Genomic DNA, 25847 nt, shown 5'->3' with positions numbered 1-25847 from the left:
TACCGTGTAGACATTACTTTATATCTTGATTTACCAGCTTCCACTTACTTCCATCTTTTTTTTAAGAATAAGAATGATTACACACTCTCTACAAATGTACACTCTCATTGAGTTCAGTTGCATCACCATTCATTAGAGAAAGACACCCCTGACAGATTCCACCAGACAAAGCACCATAGAAAATTTCCTTGCACTACCACAGGCAATAGGCATGGAAAGTGATTTTTCACATTAGCAGTAGCCTGTTAAAAAATTTAGACAGGGCAGTGTCACTTTATTTTTCTCTCAGTATCGTTAGCTGCAGGCAACTTTTAAATGAGCCTACATGCAACCTTTGGCTTCCAATCACTTTAACAATGGAGCAATTTGTTAAGGACAATTTTACTACACAGCATGTGGCTTCCAATTTTTTTTCTTCTTCTGTTACAATGTGGCCACTGGCTGCTCAAGGCAAAACTTCAGTAAGACAGAATTGCCCGATTCATGCAAATTATTAACCGATTCCCCTATGAAGTTGATTCTCCTTGGCTGCACAGCATCAAATAGATGTTTTTGTGAATTGCTAAACAACAGTGAAGCAAAGGAACCATTTCTGAATTGCCTGCCCCAACTCTTACCTCATCCTTTCTCACTGCAATATGGCAATTTGCCTCCAACAGGCTTCTCTAAGAAGTGAAGCTATTCTTTTTTTTTTATTATTTATTTTTTATTTTTCACACCATAAATCACATTAGCCATGATATACACTTTTTCTTGCTATTCTTCAAGAAAAATGGGAAATCGTTCAATCTCTATTTCTGAACTAAGGTTACTTTAAGCGTAGTCATAGAGATACACTTCATTATTGCAAATTGTGTATATTTCACGGAAAACCGAATGAGGCTTTCAATGACAATTGTACGAGTATGCCCCCTTTGCATAATACTTTAGCAATAAAAGTCCACGATGGGGCCCAGGAAAAAGTAGACATTACCCATATTTCATGAGCAATCTTCTCTGCAAAGATAGATGCTACAATTCACCATCATCCACAATGTTCTAGCATAGTTTTTGACCATCTGAGGGAAGGTGGACGTTTGAAGATAAAAACATCAAAACTCGCACAAAAAAATCAGTTTTTGAGGCAGCAATGCCTCCAGCTTCCTGCAAATTTGAATTTAATATGGACAACATTGTTTTGTAATATTTTATTTAATACTCCATACATGCAGTGACTACAATTATTATAATATACAGATATCAAAAAGAACAAATTGATTACATACATGATGATTTTCACCCCATTCCAAAAATCCCTCCCTCCTATCCAACCTCCCACCCCAAACAGAGAAAAAAATACAAATTGAAAAATAAAAATATGTATAAAAAGATGGAAAAAGAAAAAAAATTAAACGAAGTATCTTGGATTGCAGAGAAAAAGGTCATGCAGCGCAACTCATCAGTTCTAACACAAACATATAGAGGAAGATTCTGCAGGGCCAAAGGGGTAATAAGGATATCAGTACAAATTTAATCCCATTACCTGAGTACATGAGCCCCAAATTTGTTAGAACAGAGAGTATTTATTTCTTAGATTATAAATAATTTTTTTCCAATGGGATACAACTTTGAATTTCAGCATGTCACCTTGGTATGTATCCGATTTCCAAGTAATTGCAGTACATTTTCTCGCAACTGCTAATGCTAATTTAACAAATTTAAATTTAATTTTAGATGTCAAACTTAATGTTTGCCCTTGCAAATATGCTTTTAAATCATCCGATTTAATTAATTTATCATGTATCGAATTCAAATTTGTATCACAAATTATTAATTAGCAAATACAGCATGCTTCATTTATCAGAACAAGCAGTTTTAAAGAAAAATAAAGTCAACAATCTTTCGTTATTAAGCTTAAACCCTGCTGCATTTAGATCTTGGTTTCCAGCCAAGGTTTTTGTGGGCAAACACATCCAGTAAATCCCTATTTCATCAGCATTTTTAAATTTGATCGGTTGTGAGGTCATAGTCAGTAACAATTTTTCCAAATGTTGCTTGTGTATCAGCCGACTGACTTTCTCCAGCAATATCTAACTGTCCAATACCATGACGGGTCTTGAAATTCCTAAACCATCCATCACTAAATGCTCACTCTGATCCAATATTCTTATTACCAAAAGACTTTGCTTTGGTAATAAGAATCAGCCCAGAAATTGACATAAATTCTGATTGTTTTAACAAAAAAAATTCATGCAACGCTCTATCACGATTTTCTAATGAAATTTCAATGTGTTGTTTTTTATCTTCACACTACAAAGTTTATCTACTTTAGGATCCATTATTACGGGTTTGTAAATGCGTATGCTTATATATATAGTAAAAATCAATAGTTTTCGAACTTCCCTCCTAAACTCACATTCCACCTTAAGCAATCCCTATGCCATAAATGCTTTCTGATTAGTAAGTGATTGCTTAAGGTGGTATGTGAGTGGAAAGAAAATGTTTGAAAACTTAATTGACGTGTTATCTGCATGGTTTTCTAACTCCAAAGGAAATGGGCCAATGACAATTTTTGTCAAGCAAAATATTTCAGTAACAATTGGGTCTAGAGCAGTGGTTTTCAGCCTTCCCTTCCCACTCACATTACCACCTTAAGCAATCCCTTACTAATCAAAGAACACTGTGATTGCTTAAGGCATAAGGAACCTGAGTTGAGGTGGGCAGTTTGAAATTCTTTTTTTTCTTTGGCTTGGCTTCGCGGATGAAGATTTACGGAGGGGTATGTCCACGTCTGCTGCAGGCTCGTTGGTGACTGACAAGTCCAATGCGGGACAGGCAGGCACGGTTGCATCGGTTGCAAGGGAAAATTGGTTGATTGGGGTTGGGTGTTGGGTTTTTCCTCTTTTGTCAGTGAGGTGGGCTCTGCTGTCTTCTTCAAAGGAGGTTGCAGCCCGCTGAACTGTGAGGCGCCAAGATGCACGGTTGGAGGCGATATCAGCCCATTGGCGGTGGTCAATATGGCAGGCACCAAGAGATTTCTTTAAGTAGTCCTTGTACCTCTTCTTTGATGTACCTCTGTCTTGGTGGCCAGTGGAGAGCTCGCCATATAACACGATCTTGGGAAGGCGATGGTCCTCCATTCTGGAGACGTGACCCACCCAGCGCAGTTGGGTCTTCAGCAGCGTGGATTCGATGCTTGCGGATTCTGCCAGCTGTGGTAAATGAAAGAGTAGGACACAAAATTCTAGCCTTGTCACAGCTTGATTGCTCATTTCAAAATAGTGACCGCGTGGTCGCTTGTTGCTGCTGTGCATTTATGGAGCTTACGCATGCACACAAAAGCCCGCTAAATGTTAAAAGTTTGAGGGTTTTGAAAAGTCTAGATTCTCGGTTGGTGTGGATTTCTGGCATCTGGATTTTTGGACTTCTACTGAACCTAATTAACTTGGGGATTGGCAGGCCACTTACATTTAATCTTTATGAATTGCTTTCCACTAAAAATTGAAAATATAATGTTAAGAAAATCATCAGTATAACTGAATTTAAAATGTACATATTTAAACAAAATCACTTCCTAATCACCACAGGTTTGCACGGTGCAGATTCTCCATTTATGAACAGAACCTACTGTGATGCTATAAAGAGTATTTAAGAAAAAAAAATTATTTCTTAGGTTAGAACTAATCAAGCAAAACTAAATTTGATCTTCTCTCTACCTATCGAATTGAACAGCAATTGTTAAGAAGTCTTTTTTTTTTACATTCATGGGGAAAAATCTAGTCAGTTACTAGCTAGACATTTGAAAGGAATTTCTGCTAAAAAACAAATAAATAAGATTCAGATGAGAGATAGTATAATGACAACAGATTATTTCAAAATAAATGAGACTTTTAGAGAACTTTCCTCTAACCTGTATACCTCTCAATTTAATAATGGTTATGCTTCAATGTTGGAATTGAGAGATTGGTTGAATTTACTTGTACTTTCTCAAGACTGACGTGCAAGTCTGGAGAAACCTATTTCACAGGAGGATATCGTTGTGTCACTACAGACTGGTAAATCTCCAGGACCAGACAGTTTTCCTGTTGAATTTTATAAATCTTTCTCCAAATGGCTTGTACCCCATTTAAACTTGGTTTTGGCTGACTCTTTTAAAGATGAGAAGCTTCCTTTATCGTTTAATGAGGCTTGTATTTCTTTTATTCTTAAAAAAAAGGAAAAGAGTCAACAGATTGTACATATTATTGACCTATCTCATACTGTTGATATGAAAATTTTATCTAAGATTTTAGCACATAGATTAGAAAATATTCTACCAATAATTATTGACTCTGACCAAACTGGTTTTATTAAAAAATTGCTATTCTCATTATAACATACATTGACTATTGAATATTTTATATTTACCCACCAACCCAGCGACAGAATGTGTTATTTCATAAGATGCTGAGAAAACATTTGATTGGGTGGAATAGGAGTATCTCTTTGCTATCTTAGAAAAAATTAATTTGATCCAGACTTCATTAAATGGATTAAATTATTATATTCATGCCCTACAGCTTCAAATTGTTCTAATATACAACAATAAAAAATGTTTGTATAGATGACACTTTCCGTATCATCTTCCAAGGTGTGAGCTATGATATCCCAATTTCATATCTCTTTAATTCAACAGATCAAACTCTGTGGCTGTGACTTTATGTAGTTTTAACTCATTGATAAAATGGATAAACATTTTGCATAGTTTCATATTAAGACTTTCATAACAATGAATAACAAAGCATTTATTGTATAATAAAGATATAAAACATATATAAAGATGCAAAAATAGAGACACAAAAACTTTAGATACACAATTCAAAGAACAATTTCTTGTGCTCACACTTCCATCACATCTTGAAGAATAATGAGCAAGTCGTTAGTCTGATTGGACAATGCAACATATTACATCATAGTCACTATGGTAACACTACAAACAATAGTTCTCTAAAAGAGACAGGCACAAAATTAACTAAGAATTAAAACACAAGGTTTTAAACTTTACAGTTTAGGCTTAATAAGGAAACGTGGCAAGGTTGCCTGTTAAGTCCTTTGCTTTTTGATATGGTACTGAGACATTTAATTGTTGCTTTCCAACAATGTCAAGAATTCAAAGGTATAATTAGATGTGGAATTGAACAAAATATTATGAAGATAATTTATTACTTTTTATTTCAAATCCTGAGGTTTCTTTACCAAATACATTAACTTTGCCCAATTTAGCCAGTTTTCCAGTTATAAATTAAATTTACATAAGAGTGAATTTTACCCTTTAAAGGATCTTTTGCAAGCTAATCTAAGTTCCCATTTAATATAGTGAAAGATCAATTCCAATATTTAGGAAATACCATTACGAAAACTTACCAAAAAAACTTTAGTGAAAGAGAATTTTTTGGTATTACTCAATAAGATTAAATTACTTTTATCGTAATGATCACTTTATCTATTATACTGATGGGTCGTATTAATTTGATTAAAATGAACATTTTACCTAAATTTCTTTATTTTTTTCAAGCTCTACTAATTTTTATTCCTAAATCCTTTTTTAGCTGCTCATTAGATTTGGTTATTTCTACTTGTATATGGCAGAAAGAGAAAAAATGTGCATGAAGCCCATCTTCAAAAGACTAAAATGAATGGAGGATGATCATTTCTAGATTCTATTATTGGGTGATTAATATACATAATTTACTTTTATTATTACATTTGGATAAATCAGTGAATAGCCCCTCTTTGGTAGAAATGGAACCTATGTTGATAACTTTAGGATATTTTTTTCCCATTTTCCTTTTCTAAATTGACCCATAATCTGTTTAATAGTTTTTCTCTGGCTAGTTCCATTGTAGATAGTCATTTTTTCAGCCTACACCCCGTCACTGCCATGCACACCTCACCCACACTGCCAGCTGCCCCAACCACTCCTGACCCAGCCAACCTTCAGGTGGCCCTGTTCCCATCTACCATTGATCAGGGACCTGTCCTGCAATGGTCCCGAACACAATGGCGACCACCAGATCACCTGAATTTATAAATCTGTAAATCTGTTTTTCTCTCCCAGCTACTCTGTATCTAGCCAACACGGCATGAAGATGGTGATATTTTCCTCCACCTCCCCCCCCCCCCAGGACTCATTTTAACAAAATGAGTGATACGACCACCAGACTGTCTGTGACTGCCTGCGCCTGTCTGCATTCCTACCTGCCTACTGCAGGGGGCAACCCACTGAACCTTCAGGGAGGTAACCTACTACCGGCCCATATAAAGGCTCTCGCCAGCCCTCAGATAGAAGTAGAGCACATGGAGCCAGAAGGGACACTAAACCTTGTGCGCAAGTTTTAAGCTAATTAAAGCCTGTAGTACAGCCTTCGCAGTTTGAGCTTGTTTGTTTGCACTGCAGCGCGTCACAAAGAGTAAAGTTTCGGAAGATGTACTAGCAACCTAATTTCCGTAGGATTCAAGATTGAAGAGCAGAAAATAAGTTGAAGTGTTTAAAAAAAAAGAGTGGGTTACCAGGAGATTTGAAATAGACAGAGAAGAATGGCTAAGAAAAATTAAAATGAGTCAGGTGCCCAAACAGTGGCTAAAACTGCTTTTATGAGGGCACAATCTCTAAAGCTGGGACTAATGGCAACTTCTTTTGTGGTTGGATCTAACGACATTAAATGTTGTAATCATATTAAAGCCATAAAGGATACCAAATGGAAATTCATTTCAGTGGAAGGATGATTATCAAATGGTAATATATAGTAGCAATATTCCTTGGATGTGGAGCCATTCTGGGAATTAATGAAATATAGATTTTTACTGTGGCTCCAAGTTTCATATCAAGTAGATATTTAGATCAGTAAATCAAATTTGGGACAGTCTGTTAAAAATCAATTAGTTCTGAATAGACATTAACAGAAGCAACTGTTTTCTTTCACATTCCATTGAATGAAGGAGGGTTGGCCTCTACAAGAGATTAATTATTTTACTTTCCAGAAGTGAGAACAAAAACAAAACTGAAAGATAATACTTTATGAGATATTTGCAAAACATTTCCCATGCTATGCTAAGCTAGGCATTAGCTCAATTAATCTTAAGTAATTATATTCCTTTTTATTTGTCAAGGGCCTTGAAAGCATTTGAAAATGTTATTTACACTCTTAGCTGTTTCTTGGTAATAGATACATTCTAAAGGCATTAACTTTGTGATATACAGGTACAATTAAATTGACATATGTTGTCAATAATTTATTCTACAGAGATTTCAAAGTGTTCACCTGATTGCAGAGTTTAGTTAATAGTTAGAGCATCTAAGTGTTCTCACTTTGCCAGTTTACGACATCGAGTGCTTTTCTTAATTAAAATTACTGCCTGTAATCACTCCCAGACATTGATCCTTCCATCTGAAAAAACTTTTTTAAACAGTCACTAGCAGAGACACAGATTTTGTATCTTTTTAATTTTAAATTTTCCACGTTAAATCAATAGATTTAAGGCGTTTAAAAAAATTATTAATATTCTTGGCTGAGGTGAAATTAAATAATTAATATTCCAGGCAGAGATGAAATTAACCACACAAATAAGCAACATCAATATGAAATAGAATCAGGCAAATATAAACTATTTAATCAAAGGTTAATCATATAATGTATGACTGAACTAGAAGCTTTTTGTTGTGATTATGTCAGGACTTTTGAAAGGGTTTTTTCAAATGCCCATGTCTGTTCCCCATTGCTTTTTAAGATTTTATTTTTAAAGTAATTATCCTTTTTAAAATCTACTTTTGAATTGCTCCCATGATAATTTCCAATAATATCTTTCATCATCTTATACAGTTAAAAAAACCAAACTCTTTTCTTTATTGTTTTGATTTTTTTTAAACCTTAGTTAGTGCTGCATTTTCTTAATTTTATAAATGGCTGAGAAAGCATTTTAAGGCTATTCACGACCCATGATTGCACAAAAAGGGGAAGGACCCTCTGGGAAGGAGTCACCAACTAGTGGAAATCTCTCGTATAATTGTTCAAAAGTTTAGATAATCTTCTGTATCTTTAGTTGATCTCTTAATCTTCAGTGACCCTTCAGTTGGTGACCTTACAAATGAACAGTCCTGATCAACTTCAAGTATTTTGTTTTTCTTTCCTCACAGTATTTTCCTTTTGTTTTCCCGAGAATTTATTCTTGATTTCAGAATTCACAAAGTAGCTGTTTTTTAAAAGTCAGACTAATTATCATTTGGTGGGATCCGCATGAGGACATCACACTGACAAGTGATGTATTCTGGAAGCCGAGTGTAGAGAAAAATAAAACAAAATACAGAAAAGCTGCAGGGGTGATATAAAACATGCAATTATGGAATGATAACAGTGCAGGATGAGACCATTCAGCCTATTAAGTCCCTGCTAGCTTTCTACTAAAACAACTCTTGAATTGCACATTTATTTTTTTCCCACTGTATATTTACCCCATTCTCTCAGAGAGCTGTGCTGGAATCACATCTTCAGTCAGTGCATTCCAGGTTCCAACCACATGCTGTTTACATATTTTCCTCACATAACTCTCTAACCTTTTTTGTTCTTACCTGTGATCTTATCGTGGCACAGTTAGCATAGCAGTTTGCGCAACGCTAAAACAGTGCCAGTGACTGAGTTCTAATCCGGCGTTGTCTGTCAGGAGTTTGTACATTCTCCCCTTATCTGCATGGGTTTCCTCCAGGTTCTCCTACCTTTCAAAACATACAGGGATTAGTAGTATTTGTGCAGCACAGGCTCATGAGACAAAAGGGCTTGTTACCTTGCAACATGAGTATAGTTAAAATTTAAAAATAAATTTTAAAAAATCTCCAATTCTCCACCTTGTCACCAATGGGAACAGGCTCCCACTGCCTAATCTCAGGCTTCTCTTCTCCAAATTATAGCCTCTAATTTATCTTTCTAACTGCCAGGAACAATTCTTGGAAATCATTTTTGGTCTCTTCAGATCCTTCCTATAATGTGATGATCAGAAATGGACACGATATTTCAGATGAGGTTGGACCACTATTTTATCATGATGGCAACCCAGTTTTTATGCTAATAAAACCCAAAATTCTGCATGATTTCTTAACTTGTGCACACATACTCCAAGGTCTCTTTGTCGTGGCACAGCATTTTGAGCTGGTGCCTCACAGCTGCAGATACCTAGGTCTATTTCTGAGTCCAAGGTCTGCTATTTGCACACCCTCTCTGTGGACATGTGGATTTTCTCCAGGTGGTCTGGTTTCCTCTCTGGTAACAAATGCATGTTTGTTGGTTTCTTAATTGACCACTGCAAATTGCCCCAATATAGGAGAGTGGCAGGAGAATTTTTCAGTGGCTGGGATGTTAGTGAGATGTAAAAGTTGTAGATGTAAGATGGTCCACATGGATTTCCCTATTGAATGTCCCACTATTTGGATTGTAATGCAATAAATGTTTGCAATTGTTTACCTAGTTCTATTTGATACTGGCATTTTAAAATATAGACAGATATCAGCACTAGATAGTAAATTTCAGATGATAACCCTAACACTTACAAACATTTTAATATCCACTTTCAAAATTAGAATAAAGGACTTAACTGAAATTTATGGAAAGCATATGTTGTTAAAGTGGATCTGAGGTTGCTTGAAAGCAAGCACGAAAACAGGTGCAAAAACAAATTTTAGTCACTTTGCAAAGCGGAAGAACTTCATTACAGTAAGAAGCACTGTCGCGAGCAGCTAGTCTCACCCCAAGAGAGGCTGCCTCTTGGCTCACAAGTCACATATTTATACCCTCAAGACCCCTAGCTTTGAACAGATTGCTCCATATAAGTTCACATTTCTTTGAATTCTCTTGGGATTTGTTAATCAGGGTCAAGTCCCTTACCCAATGGTTAATCATCTTTTACTACCTTGTGGAATAAGGACCTTATCAGCTCTAGCTGATAACAAGAAATAAAAGAATGTAGCTAACTTCCTTCTTCAAGTCAACATTTTAAAGCTTACATTCATAATGTATTAACATGTCATGTGTTAGTTTAATGTAAATAATGAAATGTCCTGGTACAAGGATAGCACTGATAGAAGAATGGTTGGCTAACAGTAAAAAAAGAGTGGGCAGAAAAGAGTGATTTTTAGATTGGTACACCACAAGGATTAGTGCTGATTCTTCACCATTTTACAGTGTATTTAAATGTTGTGGACTGGTTGGTCAATGTGCTGATGAAGCAAAGATTGATAGGAAAGGAGATTATGAAGAGGACAAAAGGGATATAAATAGATTATGTGACTGGGCTAATACGGTGAATGTGGAAATTGTGAAATTATTCATTTTGGCACTTCAAAAGAATAATTATATAATTGAAATGGCAAAGAGTTTGAAGAGTTCTGAGATGCAGCAGGATCCAGGTGTCCAAGAAAATAAAGATACCCCCCTCCCACCTTTTGGATAGAATTGGGGGAAGTGTTGACAAAAATTGTGGGGGTGAACTTCCCTCTAGACCTGGAATTGTTTCTTCTGTGGAATTTGGTAGTTATAAAAGTTAACTTCTCCAGAAGTAAATCTAACTTTACTAAAATTGTGTTTTCAATAGCCAGGAAATATATAGCAATAACATGGAAATCCGATTCCCTACTTCACATTGATCACGTGGATGTGCAGTTATATCCCCCTTGAGAATATTACTTAGAGCCTTAGGAATAGATAGAGTACGTTCGTAGAAATATGGCAACCTTATTTAGATTACTTAAATGCCCAGATTGTATAATTTATTTTGATATTTATCAATTATTAAAAATGTAATACATTTAAAATGATGTCAAACCTTGCTCCTGTTGCTTTTTCTTTTCTATTTTTTTTCTTTTTCTCTCCCTCTCTTCCCTCCTTTTCTTTTGAATCTGGGGAGGGGCATTGGGAGGAGAGGGAATCTCTTTATTTTTTTCAGACCTTATTTTTTTTCTATGATTTTATATTCAATGTATTATTTTTTACTATATTAATTGAGTCCTATACTATGAATTGTCTTAAAACAAATAAAATATATAAAAAAAGAAAGGACAATGCCTGGGACTTAATCAAAGAGCTGAGGCCCGAAATATTGGTTATCGTTTACGTCCCACGGACGCTGCGAGACTTGCTGAGATTCTCCAGCACGTTTCATGCATTGAACTCGAACCCAGCATCTGCAAACTTTCTGGTTTCGCCCATCATCCTCGTCCTTCTGGGTTTTTTTAAAAAAAACCGTGGGCATTCTGCTACTTACAAATTGTTACAATTTTAGTGATGGAATGTGGTTCTTGGCTGATCAGAAAACTTCAGTGAAAGCGGTCGGTCAGGGTTAGGGTTAGGGTTAGGTCCCTCTTCCCTCCAGGAGGGACGGGAAAATCATTACAGACAAATCATTGGAATGATTTATCTCGCTATTCAATTGAAATTCCTAAAAAATACAACTTCTCGGTGTCTTTTTGCACCCCTCAGAAGATCATACCTAAAATTAGCATTAAACGACCCTAACCCTAACCAGATCAAGAAGCAAAACTCAAAATGTAAGCAATGATCGGCCACAAATGGTCTCTGAAAGTGTCCACGCGAAGGGATGAGAAAAGCAAAAAAAAACCCCAGCAAATAAAGGTGAGTAAACGGGCAAATTAACCGCTTCAAAACTCCCTCGTCAATGTCCAATGCCGCACAACCTGCAGACTTGTACCCAACAATGACGGCTTGTGATAAAGAGATTGTATGTGATCATTTCAACTTAATGCGCCTTTTCGTCTGCAGGTTTTCTTTATCCCCCCCCCCAAAAGATCGTCAACACTCGCGGTGGATCTTTTTTTTGGCGAGTTCCCAATTTTTGTGGAGGGACAATTAAAAATTTCCATAAATGCCCAACTTAATGTACACCAACTTTTGACGAACTTCTGAATCCTCGTAATTATAAAACGAAAGGATTGCATTATTTCAATATTTCTTTTAAATAGAATTTCTAATTTGCTTGGACTTCAAACTAATGCAGAAATGTGAATAATAAACCATCACACATCAAGGCTATTTTAAAGACAGCGCTGGAATCTCACAGATTAGAAATCTATATGAAAATTGTTAAATGCCGTTTTAAAAACCTTGCAGATTGAAATGTGAAATCGTCGAATTGTTGGTCCGGGGCCAGGATTAAAATGATGATAAAGGCATATGTCTCACGGTCAGTTAATGAAATAGGAATAATTTCTGATGTTAGTTGGTGTCAGAAACACAAATTCTCACAAATGAGTCTCTTTAAGATTGGTGACACGACAAGCTTTATTCTCAAGTCTGCAAAGTTGGACTCAACCGGCTTCTTGCCAAGTCGAGCCCCGATACATACAGTGCATTGTTTTTTACACAATTTGCTTGTCCTTCGGCATCTCCACTACACTGCTTTAATTGGTTCGTTTTTGCAGAATCATCCTGATTACTGTTAGTCACGCACACCACCATCATTCATGACCTCTGCTCACACCCAATTCTGTTTTTCACTCTTTATCAATCTTTGGCTCCTGCATGTCTCTCTGTAGTTAAATCTGTTTTAGTCTGTTGTAACATTTTCCAGCTAAACTCCAGTGGTTAGCCCTCTTTTATGACTAATCATCCCATTTTAACTTAAACCCTTTTTAACCCAAATTCTCTATCTATAACAGTTGGCATTAGGCAAGCAAGAGAGTATTCGCCACATGGGCTGAAGGAAACCGAAGTGATGCTCCAATATAGTTTTTCTTCATTGGAACTCTTCATTTAAAACCCCCGACGAAAACGACCGCTGAGAGAAAGTACCAAGCCAATTGCCATCTCTGGGGTGAGGAAGTGAGAGGTGGTGAAAAGGAGTCAAGCAGGTAACCACTGCGAGGTGTGAGAACCCTCCACTGTTCAGCAAACTTGACCAAATGTCCTGTTCATTCGCTTCGAGCTCTCTCCAGGGATAGCATTGGGCCAACTCGGAGTTCTTGCTTTGGTTTGGGGGGGGGGGGGGGGGGGGTTCTTTCGATTTTAGACATTGAAAAAAAATCGGAAAAAGACATTCATGGTTTACAATTATAAATAGAACATCCGAGCCAAATTCGTCGCCAGCTGCACTCAAACGAGATTTGTTTCCAGAAGTGTTAAAAAAAGTATCCATTAACAGGGAAACTGCATTGCATTTTAATGCAATGCCTATTATTTATTATCTAAGTGAACAGGTCCCCATCGAGTTAAAAATGCATCTCTGCGAGGGGTGAAGTGGACACACCTCCCTTCCCTGGAGAATGATATGACCAAAGCCAGTGCAGAATCACATGTAACCCTTCGGGCCAATCACGACACATTCTGCACTGAAAAAAAGGGAAAGGCTCGACACTTCCAAAAGTTTTAACATTTTGAGGAGTCGCTCTTTCACAAGGGACGCCCATTTCCAGCTGCCTTCGAAATTAAGAAAGACAGTCTCAGCATCACACTGCATTTTTCTTTTCTCTCACCATGTTCCCCAGTCTGATTCCAACGCCCTCAGCGTCCTGGGAGGTGCTGGGTCCACCTTTTTTAAACTCACCTCAGCTCCCTGCGCTCCACCGCTTGGGCAAGAGTTTTCTCATTGACAATTTGCTTCGGATAAATGGCCCCTTGAATCCCCCGCTTCGGCCGGTTCCAGCAAACCCCGTGCCAGTGAAAATGCCCCAAACTGCGGAACAAATCGGCCCATCGGGAGGTCCACATCCTACAAGAGGCTCCTTTCAGCTCGTTAACCCCTCAGACAACCAGCCAGCTCCAGTCACCTCCACCAGTCAAACAGTCACACGTCCTGAAATAGGTAAGCACTTTGTGATGGGGATCTCGGAGGCGTTGATATTTGGGATGCTCGAGTTGTAACTGCGCTTTTTAAACCGCGACTTGTGTTCGCCCTTGTCATTTATTAAAATGTTTCCCCTTTTTTGTTGCTGCCGCTTTAAAATAACTCCTACTAAACTTTTTGGATGCGTTAATATTCATAAATGGTCAATTCGTCCAAGTTTTAGATGTTATTTCCCCCCCACCCAATGATCCTCTACTTTTAAACAGGAAAATCTGCAGACACTGTGATTGAAGTTAAAAACTCCGATGCTGGAGAAACTCAGCTGGTCAAACAGTGTCCTTTATATAGCAAAGATAAAATACAACCTTTCGGCTTGAGCCCTTCATCTAGCTATATTTTATTGAGGTGCCTTTGTGTTTTTAGTCTACTTTTAAAGGCCTGTTTAATGCTTTAAAAAAAACAGAATGAAATGATTAACCCCTGTAAGTTATACTCCTTAATTTTGAAAATATAGTGCAAATTTAACATGTCTAAATCAGATTGAAATGGAAGTGGTGGATATATCATGCCCTGACTCTCTGTAATCCACTGATGACAGTTCCATTCAGGCAGCCTTGAACAATTCAAGTTTATACTGAATAAAATATCTCTTCTCCCATGCAACAATTACAAATGTTCAAAAATTATTTGGAAGAAATGTTAATGTAAATAAAAAGCGAAACAATCATAAAAGTGTGGGATGGATGCACTCAGCTTCAGTGAGAGACATTTCCTCTGCTTACCTTAGCTTGAAACATTTACCTGGTTGCCCATGGGAACAACATTAAATGCTGTCTGTGCCCAGCTTTTTGCACTTGTATGTTTAAAAAGCCCCGAGCCTGTGCCTCATTGATCTGAGACAATGTGCATTTGGCACTCTGACTTGCTTGCACAATTGCACATTGGACATGTCTGAAAATCACACGGGTGGCCAGAGAGCTTTTGCATTTACCACACACAAAAAAAACCAAGTTCTCCATTCCATATTTTCCAATAAGACTGGAGACAATTCAGTAACAATGTTCAATGCCATGTGACCAACAGTATTCCAAATATTATTACTAACAGACCAATTCAAAGCATGTTCAATATAGGTGAAATTCAATTCATTTCTGTTAAAGCAACCTGGTGAGACAGTGGCAAAAATACATGTTGCCAAGTTTTATTTCTTGAAAAAGTATGAGTCTGCTTTGGTGCCAAAAAGTTAAAAATGGCTGTAATTAACATCGTATTTTATTTGCTTATTTCATGTTCCTGAACAAAAATGAACTGCAATTCTTAATCCGCATATCATCATTCAGGGGAAGATGTGAACCATGTGCAACTATCATTTGAATGATTTGGAAATTCGAATGGTGTTTTAATGTCAAATTTGCCTCGACAAAGTATGTTTAAACAGAAAAAAAAATCTAAACGTGGTAAAGTGAAGCAACACATGATTCCCTCTGCAATAGTTCGAGTTCACATTATTAAAACAAATTGCAAGATTTCTATAGAGCTACATTTAAAAGGAGTTAGATGCCTGTTTTGTTAAAGTTTGTTTCAGTTCTCTTTAATGTTCTGGAACGGCTCCATTTCGAGCCTGCCTTTACCTCTATGCTAAGAAATAAACTTAAAGAACTCTGTATCTAAAATGCCAAAAACGGTCTTGTTTAAAATAAACAAGGAACCTTTGGAGGTTTATCAATCGTTATCTGCAGAACAAAGAAGGAATCAACCTTTTTGTGCTGACTTGGAGTAAACCAAATCTCAAGCCACTTCTAAACTACAGAATACATTTAAAAGCCATGTCTTTTGACCCAATTGGATGCAGATAGTTTCAGCATCACTTTTTAAGCTACAATTGTTCTTCATGTAGGTTAGATGAAATGCACATCATATTGATCATATTTTTGTTGTATATTTCACAGCTTTATCCAAATGTTTTCTGCCAAGTTTCCCGCAGGTTGTTCTGGCTTGCTGTGGTGGGTCCTGTCAGCAGCGGGTCTCCCCCACTGATTTTCCAAGTAAGTTTTTGTGCTGCATCACTATGCCTGATTTGGTTTGTATACCGTGGCAATACGATTTCATGTGGTCTAAAAATGGTTCCATGTCAAATGCCACATTACAGCCAGACAGTTAATGTATTGTCATTTCAGTGAAAAGCCTTCTCAATTACATTTTTCATATTTCCACAATGACTAAATAAGTCATACATTATTTAAAACCCACAATAGTATGTAATTTTTTTGGTAGAAATATTTGCCCTTAGGGAAAATTATCCTTATTTATAAATCATTTGAATAAATTAACCAATTTGATTCAGCAGAATTATAAAGGAAAGTGTGAATGTCTTTATTAATATCACATATATAAATAGACCTTGGTGGACCTCTTGAGGAATCACACTGGATTTCCAAAGGCAAATGTCACTTTAAGTCAAACCGGGTGTTTAGTGAATTCAGATTTGCGATGACTAAAAACTTGCGTTGTAAACCTGAATGCTTCTTGACAAGTGAGGCATCAAATTCTGGCTGTTTAATGAGCTGAGACTCTGAAATGCTTTCATGGGGCTGCTGCTTTCCCACAGAGCATCTTACATGGCGGTGGCGTGGGTACAATGGGCAACAGGACCATGACCAATGGCCACTTTCATTTTCTTCATCCACACGCGACCTCGCCACTATTTTTCACAGTACCAATGAACTTTCCAAATCAGCCCATGTTAAGAAAGTCCTGGATGGGGGTCAAGTGCCCTTTCGTTCGGCCATAAATAAAGCTCTTTTTGCAAGTCTTAGCTCCTGTCTTTCGCATTCTGTGGAGGGATCCTGCTAAATACCATCACAGGGAGCAGTTCATTACAACGTAAATGAAATAGACTTTTACAGACCTAATTTAACTAATCATAGAACTGCCTCCTATTTACCTGGAGAAACTAATGAATCAATGGATCAAAAACCTGTTTGTTTGTTTTTTGGCCACATGATTAAATATCCATCATCTAAAAGTTCAAGTGTTTTTTGGTTGCCACATCCCAGTAAGAACTTGCATTTGTGTGTACAGTGCACAGAGCAATGATGCTTCTTAGACGTTGGTTCTCAAACTTCCCCCCCCCCAACTCAGATGCTACCTTAAGTAATCCCTTATTAATCACAGACCCCCTTTGCCATATGTGCTCTGTAGTTAGTAAGGGATTATTTTAGGTGAGTAGAAAAAAAGTTGAGAATCACTGCTCGAGGAATTTTCTGTTGTCTGTTCTTTTCAGCCCTCTAACATGCTGATAGTAGAGACACTGCCAAAATAAATGACTGCAGAATGGAATGAGCAAGCTGGATTTTGAAGGATTTTGTAGCATGACTGAGGCAACCTAACACTACGTTTGGCATAATGCTTTGCTTGGCATCAAGATCCTTGGGGGTCATCATTGACTAGAAGCTCAACTGGAACAGTTACATAAATATTTCTGGCTATAAGATTCAGAGTCTGGGTATACTAGATTTTTTCCAAGTGAAAAAGCAAAGTGACCAATGGGATACCTGCCAATAAATGAAACAAAAGTTAAGCGAATGTTGCGTTGATCCGTCTGATAACATGGAAATTCAGCTAAAAGAAGGGATAGCATTGGGTTGGAACATGGAACCATGTAAAGGTGTATTTTGGTAACATCCTTGGGGCATGCAGAATTTAGTGTGATCCAATATAGTGGAAGCTTAGGAAAGAATATGGTGGAAGCATTATGAACAGATGGAAGCATCCAGAGGATTGGAAGTTGAAAGAGTGATCTGTCCGTTAGAGAGAACAAATTCTGAGTGATAAATATTAAGATTATACATGAAGTACAAGGTGCAGATTTAAGGGCAGGAGGTCAACTCTCCAAAAATTGAGGGGAGAGGGGGAAGAAGTGATCTAACATTAAAATATGGACCAAAAGGGATACTTGGCATAGGATCCAATAAAACAAAGAGTTATAAATCTGTACAAAATACTTTTTAGTTTTAAAATTTAAATATTTGTCCAAGTGAGCACATATTTGCATTTTATTTTTATAAAATGAGACCTACCACTTAGATCAGTGGTTCTCAACCTTTTTTGTCCCCACTCACACATCACCTTAAGCAATTCTTTTTACTTTTATATAGCAAAGATAAAGATGGATAACTATAATTTCATCTCACCTTGATGAAGGGCTCATTTTTATCTTTTCTATAATATGTACACTGTTTGACCTGCTGAGTTTCTCCAGCATCATGTTTTTACTTCAACCATGACATCCGCAGATTATCTTATCTTACTTTTTAAGTAATTCCTCTGTTATAGTGCTCTGTGATTAATCAGAAAATCAGTTTCTACTACAATTAGTTGTGCCTGTTTTATTAAAATAGAATTTTATTAAATTAGAATTTATTAAAATAGATATTAATTAATTAATCAAGTTTCATTGAATGTCTTAATTAACAGTGCAGAACCAACCTGTAACCAGACAACTTCATAATAGACTTATTGATTTATTTCTTAGATAATGTCTGTGTCAGTTACTTTCAACAATGGCTTGTTGCTTCACTGGGAAAGTTTCATCCCTTTACCAATTAAAGGATAGTGTAAAAATATTAATATTGCAAAATGCAGCCAGATTTTGGATGAATATCACAGTTATGCCTGATGTATATGTAGTCAAAATAATAATAATTGCTTCAAACATTTATTATTATCATGGAAAATTAGGTAAGATTGCCACATCTGAATCCACAATGTTAGTTGCCCAAGTTTCCAGAAATTGACAAACCTAGAATTTATTTTTATACCAAAAACTATTTTTCATGATCTTTCATAAATTTTAGATTACTTCATGCCCTTTGTTGAGAATAACCATATCTCTACACATACAAAAATAAATGAATCACCAAGAAATTCAATTGTATAATGCAGTTGAAAAATTTAAAAAAAGATTTCTGGGCTCATGTTTGTACCCTCAATTGTTAATGGCACAGAGGTGGTGGTCACTATTTCATGCTGTGTTCGAAGAACCCGCCCACAAAGATATCTTGGGAACTTTTATCCTTTTTCTTCATGATTTTCTGTCAGGTATCAATTTTAGGCATTCCTGGTTTTCAACAGGTTGACTCAGCAGCCAATAATATTGAAGAAATATCAATGTGAGCTGGTCAGGAATTAAAAAGTAAAATTTCACACTTTAGTTCAGTGAGTGTGAAATATTCACAAGAGATTAATATGATGAAACCAAATTTATGAATAAACATGATTTAAAATCCGCTATATTTTGTTTTATCAATGAGTTTCAATCAGCAAAACAAAATGGTATCTTTTTCAAGGAGTGAGTCCATATTAAGCATTGATTAAGGCTTTGTGCATAGTTAAAATCATACTCTTCATGCTACAGAATGCTATAAGGTCAGGATATTTTCCAAGCTTAACAATTCACAAGTCCTGAAATTCATCCATTCACTGATTTCCCATGATTGCAATGGAAAAGGTTGCAAATTAGCTTAGCAGATCACTAATAATTACCTTGTTAATTTCGTGTTCGACTGCAGAGGTACAGTACCAAGGCACCTGTATAAAGTATCTTCTATTTCTAAATACAGTCTATTTTATTCTCTAGTTAGCAGTTCTTTCAGGAGCTGTGAACTTCCCCTTTGGCCCCTAGTTGGCCACAACAAGGTGCGAAGAGGAATTTTGCGAAGAGTGGTCTTTTCTGAAGAACAGCGGAAAGCACTTGAGAAGACCTTTCAGAAACAGAAGTACATCAGTAAAACAGACAGGAAGAAACTGGCTGCTCACCTTGGTCTTAAAGATTCACAGGTACTACACGTCATCCTCTTACCTCACTGATTAGTCATTCATGCACAGAAGCTTGACTTCATATTTGAGCAACAGAAATCAGATAAATAATTTTTGCATTAGAAATAGTGAATAAAGTCACAGAATCGCAGATGGAGGACTCCGAACTCACATTTGCTCTCTGCAGAAACAGTCCTTGTGACCATTCAGTCCAATACCGCTCTCAAAGCCATCCTACTTAATTGCCTGTAACCTCTTCTATCTCACACACCCTTCAACTCCTTTCTCACTCTCCTGCCATATTAGTGGCACAGACTAGACAAATCTATTGAATATAAAATTAAAACCTAACCTGAACTTATTAAGATAGATGTTTTGTACCCAGTATAAGCCTAAATATTTGCAATGCATTCCATGCTTGATCTGAGCTGACCCAACAGGTAAGCACTAAGGAAATATGGCACTGTAATGAGTTTGGGCATTCAACCATTGTTCACATGGGGTTCCTCCAGGTGCTCCAGCTTCCTCCCAAGTTACAAAGATATACAGGGTTAGTAGAGTGTGAAAGTTGGAAGTCGACAGATGCTCTGCTGCTGAAGTAGGATCCAGGTTTGCTTTATTTAAATCACATTAGATAGTTTGCTGCCTAATTCCAAACAGTGAATCAAATTATTCAATGGAAAGTGCGGTAATTACACACAAGTATGGTTCCCTTCATGGCTGGATTTATGCTAGCTCTTCTAGATACTATGATGGTCCAATCATTAAAAAAATACACAAGAATGTTTCGGAAACTCCTGAGGGGAGATTTTAAGATTGCCACTTAGGAGAGACATAAAAGAAAAAAAGAAATCCTGATGAACAAGAAATATTGAGTTAACTTAACATTTGCAAACCATAATCATAATGTATGATGTTCTCGTATCAAATAGTTTTGATTAATTTTGTTTCACGGGATTGTATATAACAATAGTGCCTGTTTATAGTTAAAGCAAATCTTATCCAGTCAAAAAAAAAAAGGAATATAGGAAATTTTAATGTTAAGTACCAAATTAAATACTTAACTTCGTATCCGCGAATTATGAAATAGATATTTTAATTAACAATGCTATAATTTTAATATGACAGTAAAATCCCTGGTATCTGGCACTTATGGGGATAGGTAGTTGGCAAATAAGTGAATTTTCCAGTTGCTTGAGATCGCATGTTGTGTTATTGGGTGAACTAACGGTGAAGCTCACCAATTTTAATCTTCCGTTTTTTTTTAACCTATTTATTTCACGTAATTTTTTTATGCTTGTTGCTTGAGGCTGCTGGGTGCTCGAATTGCAGATAACAGGGGTTTTACTGTATTTTGATTGTGGATAAAACAGAATGAGAGGAAATTGAACATCTCCCATGTTTACTGATGCTGTTATTGATATTTTCAACTCAAAAGGTAAAAATTTGGTTCCAAAATCGAAGAATGAAATGGCGAAATACTAAAGAAAGAGAATTGCTTGCACAAGGATGTTCACTAGAACACACATTGCAAGAGAAACCACTCGCAACTCCCCACTCAGACAACAGCAGCATTGCAAACGGTCCCGACAGAAAATCAGCACACATGAGACAATCGTCAGTGTGTAAATATGTTGCAACTTCAATGTCTCACAGTGATCAGTTTGGTGAGAACAGAATTCCAGATGTGAACAAATCATTGGGAACATCCCCACCTTCTCACTTTGTACAGCACAAAAAAGACACCTGAACATTACATTGCTAGTGGTCACCAACACTAATACAGTGCGTCACATGATCTGTTCCGCTCTCATTTTAGTTATTAGCAAGTTTTTGGAGATATTTACCAGAAATTATGTCAATAATGCAGGAAGCCTGTAATAATGCTGTTACTGTAATTTATCACATTCAAATGCTATCAAGCTGTAGATCTTAAATTAATATTTTTTTAGGAAAGATGTTGGCTAAAATATGCATCATGTTTTTACACTTAGCCAGTATTTTTCATTTTAAATTTGCCAAATGTAACATGTCTGCCATGGACTGTTTTAATGTACTAAACGAAACCAGAAAAAAAACAAGAGTCTAATATAGGTCTATAATTGTATTCTGCATTTTAACATCAGTATTAAAATATGAGCACCAATTCTATTTTCTTTTTGGGTAATAATTGGAAAGTTTAGCATTAATCAATATAAGCATTACAATTTTTTTAAAAAGTTGACAAAAGTAGTCAACAAGCACCTTTGGATGCAATTCCAATTATGCCTGATCCTGACTGACATCAGAAAGAAGCAATCGTATTTCGATGGGAATTCCACCTGGGAATATCTTGGCTTCATCTTAAAATGGAATGGATTATGCTTCAATAGTCCTGTAAATGACACGTTTGTAATTTATCTATAAATGACTTGCCATGGGATTCTTGGGGTGATGATAAGTTTGCAGTTGACATGAAAACTGATGGAGTCCTAGATAGCAAAAAAAAAGTTTTCAAATGTAAATCAGCATGAGAGTTGGGGAGAGCAGCCACAGATGGAATTAATCCAGACAAGTGAGGTTGAATTCTGGGAGAACATATGCAGTAAACGGCAGAAACTGTCAGAGCATTGATGTACAGAGAGTCGTTGGGGTGCAAGTCCATAGCTCTCTTCAAAGTGCCCACACTGGTGGATAAGCTAGTAAAACAGGCATCAGGTATGCTTGCCTTCATAGGTCAGGGCATAGAGTACAAGAATTCTGATTTCAGATTTATTGTCAGAGTGCATACGTGGCATCACATACAACCCTGAGGTTCCTTTTTCCTGCAGGCACGGCAGAATGACCATTAATTGGTAGTGCAAAAATAAACTGTACGCAGCGTAAACATGTAAACAAATAAAGACCCGTAAACATTATGCATGTAAACAGACTGAATGCAATACAGAGAGAAGAAAAAATATCAATGAAGTCCAGAAGTAAGAGTCCCAAGAGTTGGGTTGTCATGTTATAGTTAAGCAAAACTTGAAGTGTATAGTTCAGTGGTAGAATATTTGACTGTGGATTAAGAAGTTCCTGTTTCAAATCCAGGTGTCCCCTTTAAAATGTATAGGTGGCATAGTTAGCGCAACGCTGTTACAACAGCAGTAACCTGCGTTTAAATCCGATGCTGTCTGTAAGGAGTTTGTACATTCTCCCCATGACTGTGTGGGTTTCCTATGGGAGCTCCATTTCCTCCCACCCTTCAAAATGTAGGGGGTTGTAGATTAATTGGGTATAACTGGGTACACGGGCTCATGGGCTGAAAGTACCTAATACCAGGCTGTATGTTTAAATTTAGAATTTAAATTAAAATTTTGTTTCGACTTCAGAGAACTGTACATTTCTGGCTGTTGCATTACAGGAAGGATGTGGTAGCAATAGAGAGGGTGCAGAAGAGATTCACTGGAATGCTGTTCAGAATAAATTGCTGTAGTTACAAGGAGAGATTGGATTGGGTTTATTCCCACTGAAACAAAGGAGACTGGGGTTTACAAAATTATGAAGGACTTGGATAGAATTGTCAGAATCTATTTCCCATGGAAGGGGATACTAAAATGCAAGGGCACAGTCAGTGGCATCACTAGGTTTAGTGTCACTCAGTGCTGTAACTCACCTCCTCTCCCCCCCCCCCCCCCACACACACTGCCATGGACTTCCTCCTGTACGACACCATACAGAATCCTTAGTAATGTTTTTTTATACCAATGTTCCTGGAAAATCGTAATTCCCATATATTACTGAATGCAATGGCAATAGTAGTGAGATAAACAACCAGCAAAATTAAAATTACACCTTTAAATTACAATATCACGCTAGTGTACTTAATTCTCAAAAATGTTATTGATTATAGATTCACAAATACCAATTACCGCAATATTGTAGCTAAAACACCAGAAAATTTGACAAATGCAGTGACTACAAAAACACCATCAGCAACAAAAACAACAGCGTGTGCTTGTAGTGCGTGCAGACAAAACTACGTGAATTGAAGCGTTATTGTAATTGGGTAATAATGACAGCTCTGTTCAGAGTGCTTCAGAAGGTTCAAAAAGTTAATTAGCATTGAGTTTTAGCCTTGTAGGTATCCGGTACCGCACAGATGGCAGTCTCTTCAATCTGAGGCGCCTGCAAGCTCACACCAAGACACAAGAGCAACTTGTCCATGAACTACTCTTTACAGATGATGCCGCTTTAGTTGCCCGTTCAGAGCCAGCTCTTCAGCGCTTGATGTCCTGTTTTGCGGAAACTGCCAAAATGTTTGGCCTGGAAGTCAGCCTGAAGAAAACTGAGGTCCTCCATCAGCCAGCTCCCCACCATGACCACCAGCCCCCCCACCTCTCCCTCGGGCACAAAGAACTCAAAATAGTCAACCAGTTTGCCTACCTCGGCTGCACCATTTCATCAGATGCAAGGATCGACAACGAGATAGACAACAGACTTGCCAAGGCAAATAGCGCCTTTGGAAGACTACACAAAAGAGTCTGGAAAAACAACCAACTGAAAAACCTCACAAAGATCAGCATATACAGAGCTGTTGTCATACCCACGCTCCTGTTCGGCTCCGAATCATGGGTCCTCTACCGGCATCACCTACGGCTCCTAGAACGCTTCCACCAGCGTTGTCTCCGCTCCATCCTCAACATCCATTGGAGCGACTTCATCACCAACATCGAAGTATTCGAGATGGCAGAGGCCGACAGCATCGAATCCACGGTGCTGAAGATCCAACTGCGGTGGGTAGGTCACGTCTCCAGAATGGAGGACCATTGCCTTCCCAAGATCGTGTTATATGGTGAGCTCTTCACTGGCCACTGAGACAGAGGTGCACCAAAGAAGAGGTACAAGGACTGCCTAAAGAAATCTCTTGGAGCCTGCCACATTGACCACCGCCAGTGGGCTGATATCGCCTCAAACCGTGCATCTTGGCGCCTCACAGTTCGGCGGGCAGCAACCTCCTTTGAAGAAGACTGCAGAGCCCACTTCACTGACAAAAGACAAAGAAGAAAAATCCAACACCCAACCCCAACCAACCAATTTTCCCTTGCAACCGCTGCAACCGTGTCGGCCTGTCCCGCATCAGGCTTGTCAGCCACAAACGAGCCTGCAGCTGACGTGGACATTACCCCTCCATAAATCTTCGTCCACGAAGCCAAGCCAAAGAAAGATATTGATACATGTAAGATGGGCTTACAAAAAAATGTTTTTTGTTGTTGTGATAACTAACTCCAGGGATATTTTTATCAAAACACAGCACAAAAATTTTTATAGATAGTCATTGTGGTGTCACTCGGTGTGGTCCGCACCCCTCTAGTGATGCCAGAGGGAGCAGGTTTAAAGTGAGGGTAGAAATTTAATTTTAGTGTTTTTCATAATCCTCTCATACTTTAGTCATAATCATAATAGATTACAAAAATTAAAAAAATACACCTAAATATGATCTAGACCATCAAATTTCTCATTTGAGTGTGGCACAACTGATCAACTAGTATATCCTTCATCAGACAGTTCAACAAATCAGATAAAAGAACCATTTGCTTAGTGTAAATCACGCCACTTCTCAGCAGGTTTAACGATATACAGTAAAACCCCTGGTATCCAGAATTCAAGCAACCGACAGACTCAAGCAAGGAGCAAAAAAAAAAGGGAAATAAATAAATAGATTAAACAAGATTAAAATAATTAAAATGGTAAAAGTAAATGTTCTCTGAAGTAACACATAAACCTTTGGTGAAAATGGGAGCAAATATTCAGCCAGCGGAGGGCCTCGGTCGTGCTTTGCTTGCAGCAGCTGTTTGAATAAAGTTGTGTGAAACAGCAATGGCTTTGCCCAGGATGAAGAACTGGTTGATGCCACTCGCCGTTGGGGTGACTCTCTTAAATTGTCTCCTTATCTCTGCTTAGTAGAGTCACCCCAATCAGAACCTTTACTGGTAAACTTGGGGGTGGGTGGGTTAATTATGTATAAGGTTATTGTTCGCTTTTTGAGTGGCTCTGTGGAGGGGGAGGAACCTGCAGATGCAGCGATGGTTAAGTGTTTTCAAAGAGTGTGACTGAAAATAAAGTAAAATGCTTTGTTTTATATATTCATGCAAATGAAGTTTGTTCGGTGTAAATAAAGTATAATAGTTAGCCATTGCTAGAGTAAATTTCAAGTAATGGGAAAATGCCCTTATCTATCATCTACCAATCCCCAAAAGTGCCAGATACCA

General features: G+C 37.4%; 1 protein-coding gene across 2 annotated transcripts in view; it reads left to right on the top strand.

Annotated features, from left to right (window-relative positions):
* LOC138746169 (homeobox protein DBX2-like) overlaps positions 1 to 21768 on the top strand; it is a 36796-nt gene extending 15028 nt beyond the window's left edge. The window contains exons 1-4 of one of the 2 annotated variants that reach the window (XM_069904126.1): positions 13031 to 13818; positions 15750 to 15845; positions 19439 to 19638; positions 21056 to 21768. In XM_069904126.1, the coding sequence (XP_069760227.1) occupies positions 13491 to 13818; positions 15750 to 15845; positions 19439 to 19638; positions 21056 to 21367 (936 nt within the window). In that variant the 5' untranslated portion in view covers positions 13031 to 13490 and the 3' untranslated portion in view covers positions 21368 to 21768. Of the gene's footprint in view, positions 1 to 12676; positions 12869 to 13030; positions 13819 to 15749; positions 15846 to 19438; positions 19639 to 21055 lie in introns of those variants that run through there. The other variant, XR_011346742.1, reaches the window with a different exon arrangement.
* The last annotated feature ends 4079 nt before the right edge of the window (positions 21769 to 25847 follow it).

Source organism: Narcine bancroftii, chromosome 11 (assembly GCF_036971445.1).
Source record: "Narcine bancroftii isolate sNarBan1 chromosome 11, sNarBan1.hap1, whole genome shotgun sequence".
Taxonomy (NCBI): Eukaryota; Metazoa; Chordata; class Chondrichthyes; order Torpediniformes; family Narcinidae; genus Narcine; species Narcine bancroftii.
Note: the sequence above shows the minus strand (reverse complement) of the source record. Positions and strands in the feature narration are given on the sequence as shown.